Source organism: Propithecus coquereli, unplaced genomic scaffold (assembly GCF_000956105.1).
Source record: "Propithecus coquereli isolate 6110/MARCELLA unplaced genomic scaffold, Pcoq_1.0 Scaffold458, whole genome shotgun sequence".
NCBI lineage: Eukaryota > Metazoa > Chordata > Mammalia > Primates > Indriidae > Propithecus > Propithecus coquereli.
Window position 1 is genome coordinate 356,545 of NW_012150374.1, and position 7,138 is coordinate 363,682.

General features: G+C 55.2%; 1 protein-coding gene across 1 annotated transcript in view; it reads right to left on the bottom strand.

Moving 5' to 3' along the window:
• ABCC12 (ATP-binding cassette, sub-family C (CFTR/MRP), member 12) overlaps window positions 1–7,138 on the bottom strand; it is an 85,207-nt gene that overhangs the window by 47,153 nt on the left and 30,916 nt on the right. Inside the window, exons 14-19 of the mRNA XM_012655009.1 lie at window positions 6,312–6,446; window positions 6,129–6,210; window positions 5,980–6,054; window positions 2,777–2,866; window positions 2,010–2,113; window positions 194–391 (exon numbers count right to left, since the gene is read on the bottom strand). Coding sequence (XP_012510463.1) covers window positions 194–391; window positions 2,010–2,113; window positions 2,777–2,866; window positions 5,980–6,054; window positions 6,129–6,210; window positions 6,312–6,446 — 684 coding nt within the window. The remainder of the gene's footprint in view (window positions 1–193; window positions 392–2,009; window positions 2,114–2,776; window positions 2,867–5,979; window positions 6,055–6,128; window positions 6,211–6,311; window positions 6,447–7,138) is intronic.

The window sequence follows — 7,138 nt, forward strand, 5'->3', positions numbered from 1 at the left end:
GGTGACACACCCCACAGCTCCCCGGAATTTGCCTTCATGGCTGGTACTGAGCTACTTGGGACACTCCTCCCAGACTAGGCTACACTCTCCATGATGGCTGTGTCTGTCCCCAGAGCCCAGCACAGTGCCTGGCACACAATGAGTGTCAAAAAACCTTGTGGCCTGGGCAACAGGATGCGCCTGGTGGCCGTACCTTGTCAAACACGCTGTCGTGCAGCGCGGAAGACGCCCTCAGTGTGGTCTTGGTGAAGGCGCAGCCTTTGGTGATGGCAAACACTAGCATGGACACCATGCTCGCGGCGTACACCCACTGGTACACGTGCTGCCCCACGTCCGCCAGCACTGCGCCAACCTCACACACGGTCTTGTTGCTCAGGGGCCTGCAGGTCATCTTTGGAGAAAAACAAGAGAAGCACCAAGAATTGGTAAACTGTCAGGAGAATGGAAATTTTCCGCAGAGAAGAAACTAAAAAGAAATGCATAATTGCTGAGAATGAGTCAGGTGTGTAAAATCAAGTCAGTTCCCCCCGGGGCGGGAGCACTGCCCTGGAATCCCTGGCTGGGGGCGGGAGCACTGCCCTGGAATCCCTGGCTGGGGGCGGGAGCACTGCCCTGGAATCCCCGGCTGGGGGCGGGAGCACTGCCTGGAATCCCCAGCTGGGGGGGCAGGAGCCTGGGGAACACGGGGCTCTCAGAGGCCCGAAGAAACCGCGGCTCTATCCTGCCCGGTGAGACGCGCAATTTTGCCAGCATTTCTGGGAAGAGGCATCTCCTCCCCCTGAGAAACTGGCAGTTCCATTTTTCTCTGGGCTGTGTGTGAAAAGTCAAGACTGCCTTTGGGGAGCAAACAAGTATCTTTCTTCTAAATGCCATTTCGCTGATTTCAGTAATAGCAGAAATGTAAACCAGAGGTGGCTCATGGGTGACATCCGTGACAGCAAAAGCATCCCTGGGAGCTGGCTGAGGAAAGGCCCGGCCTGAAGGGGAGACTTTGCTGTGCTTGGGCTGAGCCCACAGTGTCGGGGGATCGGGGCCAGCACACAGGTCAGCCGCCGCCACCGCGTGCTCAATCTGCCGCGGCAGCCGGCCTACAGGGAAGCAGCAAGCCTGGGAGCAGGCTCCACCTTGACCCTAAACCTCGGGCTCTCCGAGGAAGGGACTCTTCAGGAGCGAGTGAGGATCTGAATACACAGAATACATCTATTCCAGGGGTGGCTCCCGATTTCTGCACGGGGCAGGCCAGCCTTGGGAATGCCCTCAGGCAGCTCGTGCCAAACAGCCTCTCCTTGCCCAGGTCTCCCAGTGCCCCAGTGTCGTAGCGACAGGACTGTACCAAATGTAATCTGGGTGGATGGGCAAGCGTCCCCACGGCATTCTCTGGGGCTCCGGAAAAGCTTTGAAACCATAGGCCAAAAGCTGGGAGAGCTTCCAGCAAGCTCGAGGGAGAGCAAACTTATGAGTTCTTCCCCAGAGAGGCCCTGCAGAGAAAGGCCCTGGTGGTCCTCTGGCATTTGCGGGGCCTGAGTCTGATGCTTGCCCATCCCATTCCTGTAGCAGTGACTTTGGGGAGGCAGCCATGCAGACCCTTCTGGCACCGGGCAACGCCCATGACAAGATGCCAGCTTCTCTTAAGAGGCAGGAAGACACGAATCTGTGTTCGGCTGCGTTAGGCTTTCCTGGAGGGAACGCACGACAGAGGCGGCAAGACTGACTCCGTCCTGTGCATGCTGGACCCCGCAGACACGCTGTGGCATGTGCCTTTTTCAGCCAACCCTTTTAAAATCTAAAATTGGCATCTAAAAATCCAGACGTCCTGCTTGTCTGGAAAAATCGAAGGGGATTTCAGGGTTTGAGTCACGTGGCACAAACAACCAAACTCAGCTTCTTGAAAAGGGGAGAGGGGTGCAAATAACCTCAGTGTGCGGCGCGGGCTGCGCCGGACGCTCCATCAGCAGCCGTTTCACTCCAAGACACAGACTCGACGCTTCCAATGCCAAAGGGAAACTCACCTGGGAGCCCTCATCTAACCAGAGACTCAGCCACCAGTTGCCGAAGGCGGAGCTGCCGATCATCAGCAAGAAGAGGCACAGCGCGAAGAGAGAAAGCAGGTACCCTGCAAGGGGAGGAGAGAGGGCCGTGGCGTTGCCTTCCTCGGGGCCCAACCCTGACGGGAAATTCAACGCCTTCAGGAGAAGGACCCCCGCCCCTGGGAACCACCTTCTAGGCTGATGCAACACATCTGAGTGCTGAGCCTGTACCCCAGGGGGGACATCTGTGCCACCTGGTTGGAAAATGGGTCCATACTGTGAACATATTGGAAAAACCACCAACACGCACTTTCATACAAGTGACACTGTAGTCTTTAAAGCAAACCAGTAAAAACCCAGTCTTGCTGGGGAGAGACAGGGATGCAGCTACGTGTTGCACACCGAGACGGGACGCTTGTGTGGAGAGCAGGCAGCGGGCTGCCTGCCGTCGCGCCCGGCGGTGGGGGCGCGAGGGTGTGGAAGAACCGTAGCCAGTTCTCGCCGCTGCTCACTCGCTTCAATAAAATAGAGTCTGGCAGCTTTAATGGAGATAAAGAATGATTCCATTTAAAAGGCTGTATTATCAGACTTTAGTTTTTAGAGGGAGGAAAAAAATAAAAGCATTGATAAATGGCTCTAGCATAAAGAGAGTAATTGTTAAAGAAATCATAAAATGTGAACCCAACAGTTTAAAGACAGGATTTTTAAAATGCAAATTAAATCAAGAAACCCATTGTTTTATACTGAACCTCCAGAAGCCTTAATGTAGGTGTGAAACGTCTTCCCGGTCGTGGCTCCTTCACAGGGGGATTCGGTCTGGACGAGCTGGTGCACAGGAACTGCAGAGACAAACACAAGGCCTTGGCACTGGCAGCCGTGTGGGGCCACTGAGGCAGGCACGCCCTCCCGCACACCCCATGGCGCCACCCAGGGCACCGAGGGCCCGCCTTCATCTGCCCTGTGCTTTCGAGTTCCCAACACACTCTTGCTCGTTTTACTCTATTTGATCCTCAGTACGGCCCTGTGAAGTAGGCTTTCCATCTTTCAAGAAGTATTTATTAAGCACCTACTATGTGCTCAGCCTTAGGGAAAAAGGGGTTGCCTTGATCTGTTCCTCCCAGAAGCAGCACCCAAGAAGAGGATATGAGTACATATAGTTTATTTGGGAGCTAAACGGAGCTGGGAAGGAAGGCAACAATAAAAGGTGTATCCTAGCTCTCTGGGAGGCCGAGGCGGGCGGATTATTTGAGCTCAGGAGGTCGAGACCAGCCTGAGCAAGAGCGAGACCCCATCTCTACTAAAAAAAAAAAAAAAATAGAAAGAAATTAATTGGACAACTAAAAATATATAGAAAAAATTAGCCGGGCATGGTGGTGCATGCCTGTAGTCCCAGCTACTCGGGAAGCTGAGGCAGGAGGATCGCTTGAGCCCAGGAGTTTGAGGTTGCCGTGAGCTAGGCTGACGCTACGGCACTCTAGCCCGGACAACACAGCGAGAAAAAAAAAAAGGTGTATCACCCCGCCAGCAACCACTGTGGAAAACTAGAGCTTAATCCCATGTGGAGAAATCTCAGAGCCAGTGTAGACCGACACCTCAGGGTTTTTCCACATGCTAGGAAGGATCTGGGATTTTTCTATACCAGCTCTTATTGGCTATGCGGTGAGGATCACTCCCCTGGGGGTGTTAATTCCCCAGCACTTCCAGCTCGACTTGTGGCTGGCAGCTCCTGGAGAGGGCCCCAGGCAAAGGAAGGCAGAGGTGGCAGCTGGGTCGCACAGGCTGACATGGTCAGGCCCCCGCATCACCTGCTACAGGCGACAAAGAAGGAGGCGGCTCCCGTCTTCTCAGAGCTCACACCACGCAGGAGAAAACCTGCAGGGCCACCTGATTGCCTCCACGTAGCTGTCCCAAGTCCTCGCCGTTCCCCAGGGAAGGGGGAATGACTGTCGAGCTCCCACCGACGCAGCACCGCAGAGGAGCAGGGATGCGGCGGACGCAGCTCCCAGCAGCCAGTGCAAACGCACGTGTCCTCCCTCTCCACGGAGAAGATGAGAACGCCAGCTCCAAGCAGAATCATGAGCCATGCCTGGCTCTCATAAACACAGATACAAATAGAGTGAGAAGAGGGGCGCCCCCGCCTGCGGGCTCTGCACCCCGCCCCGACGGGGACGGCTCTCGCTCCTCAAAGGCACCCGGCTGAACAGAGCCGCCGTTACACTCTCACCTGGGAACCCGTGCGCCTTTGAACACGTTCAGCCTGACTCTCGCCTGCTGTGTCTCACTCGGGCGCTGCACAATGGGGGCGACGCCTCTGTGCGTGGGCAGAGCCCAACGATCGGCACCCCGCGCGCAGGCCCAGGCGCTCTGCTCAGCCTTCGTCTCGCTGCGCGAGGCGCTCCGGCGCCGGGCAGTGGGCAGCGGGTAGCGGGTGCCGAGCAGTGGGCAGCAGGCAGCGCTGGCTTCAACGGCTCACGCGTCATGAGCGTCCTCGCTTCCTACAGCTCAGAGCACTGGACAGTCCGACTGTTTGTGCTTGAGGACCAGGCATGACTCCAGAGTCGAATTTCACAATTTCACCTTCCTCTCCAGGGGAGGGTGGGTGGCGGGGAAATGAGGAGCAGGGCTGACTCCCTCCACAGGACCCCAAACCCTGGGTAGTCCGAAGCTTTCTCTGAAAAGGCGTCTGGGTGCTTCAGTTCAGCCTCGGAAGCCTCCGGAATGGGGAAATTCGTGGTCTTTCCCAACGTGCACGCGTTTGTCACAGGCGCCGTCCATGGTGCCAAACTGCATCGATTCAAACACTCACGTTTCTCCTCCCCACATTTTAACATCTCTGAGAGCTGGATGCGCCTTCCAATCGATAGTACGTTTAATTGGCAGAGATATTTTTTCTTTCCGAGTGGTAGGTAAAATAATAGTGTTCTTAAAAAAATACATGGCATCGTAAATCTGACTGAAAGTACTAAGTTCCTTTTTTCAGCTACGCATTACTGAGGAACAGAACTGTAACGTGGAAAGCCACCTGGCTGTGCACGCTTTGAGGAATGCTGACTGCTGCCCTCTCAGTGTGGCCCAGGGCAGGGCACGGCTGGGTGCTCCCGGAATGTGAAACGGATGCCAGAGCAAAGGGCAGCAGGGGGCAAGGAGGGCGAGAGACGGTTTGACCAGCCTGGCCCTTGCCGGGCTCACCTCCCACCTCCCTGCCTTCCTGGAATCTCCTCCTGCCCTCAACCTCACACCCTCCCACCTTCTCACTGCAATGTCCCCAGCAAACTCCTACGCATCCATGAAGGACCAGTCCCAAGGTCACCCCCTCTGTGAAGCCCTCCCTGACTTGTTTGTTCCTCACACCCCAACTCTCCATCACTTTTGCCCATTTCCTATGATTATCCATCCACCTGAGACGCCCACCAGGCCATAAGACCCTGAGAACACAGGTTTCTCTTCTCTCTCACCCCAGGCCGGCGTAGTACCTGGCACTTAGTAAGAGTGCTTAGTCCTTATTTGTTGAAAGAATGAATAACTGTCCCACCTCAACCCCTTCCCTGCTTCACAATCCCTGCTCAATGCTGCCCGTAAAGAGTGAGACGCAGCCCCTGTGCCTCGCTTCGGCCTCTCCAACCAAGAGCAATAACCACCGAGAGTAACTGTGCTAACCCCCTTAAGTACGTTTCTCATTTAATCTGTATGAGAACATATGAGGCTGGTACATCATTTCCTCATTTCAGGGACTAGGAAACTAAGGTTCGGAGTAGTCGAGTATCTTGCGCAAGATCACAAAACTAGTAAACGGGGGAGCCGAAATCTGGACTCAGGCTCACGCTGCAGCAGACCGCACGATTCCAGCCGCCCCGCAATGGCTCCCGCCGTGCTGCCCTTCGTCCCAAACCAGGGCTGCCCAGCGCGTCCTAAAGAGCATGTGACGGAGAGAATGAGTGCAAATGGTAAACACCTTTTGTGTCTACAGGTTCTGAGTCTGTTCCAGGTTCGTTTCCTTCCTCTTTCTCATGTCCTGGAGCCAAAACTAGGGTGAGAAATAAAGAGAGATCTGCGTCCATTCACAAGCCAAGGACAGCAAGAGAGGCGGGATTCGAACTCTGATTGTACCAGCATCTTCTTCTCTCTCCACAGGGATCTCCGCAAGGGCTTCCACCATCGCCGCATTGTAAATGTGTTCAGGATCCTGCAGACAAAATGAAATTGCTCCTGAAAGCAGAATGACAGAACCTCCGCCTGGCAGAAGTCCCAGGGATGGCGCCCGGCTCCGCAGCGTGCGGGAGTTACCTTGAACTGCAGCCCTCTGAGGCTGTGAATCAGCTTCGCGTAGCGGCCCCGCTCCTCCATTAGCTCCTGGTGCGTCCCCTGCTCACAGATCTCGCCTTCCTCCAACAAAATGACTGCATCACAAGACTCCAGGAACTGCAGGGACATGGGCGTGACCTTCCATGAACTTCTGCCTCGGAGGGAGACAGGAGCAACCACGCCAAGCTTGGTTCAGCGGGCTCAGCCAGCAGGGGGCTCTTGGCCTTGGCACTACTGACGACAGGGGCCAGATAAAACGGTCCTGTGCATTGCAGGATATTTAAGAGCCTCCTTGGCCTCTGCCCACTAGATGCCAGTGGCACCCTCCCTCAGTTGTGACAAGCACCAATGTCCCCAGACAGTGCCAAAAGCCCCTGAGGGGAAAATGGCCCCCAGCTGAGAACCACCGATCTAGTGCCCACGGGTCTTTGAGTACAAAACCCGGTCTTTCGCTGCCACAGTGAAGGCCCTCGAATCTTCCTTTGCTCCTGCTCCCTAAATGAGCTGCCCTCCTTAGAAACCCGATCGTGGGGATTTGGAAAACGAAACTGACAGTCACTGCAGCCAAGGCGTGGCAGGGAGGGGCAACGTGATCTCTGCACTAGTCTCCTCTGTTAGGGCTACGCCCCCGCCCCCGTCATCCCCCTTCAGCCTGGGGAGTTTGCTGGAAATGCAGCTACATTTAATGTTGGCTCCATGATTGCCCAGAGCACTTCCGTTTTCTTAATTTGAATTCCCTTCATTTCCATATCACTCCTGAGATCAAAGAGTTCTGCTCAGAGGGGTTTCCTTTCATTTCTTTTTTTTTT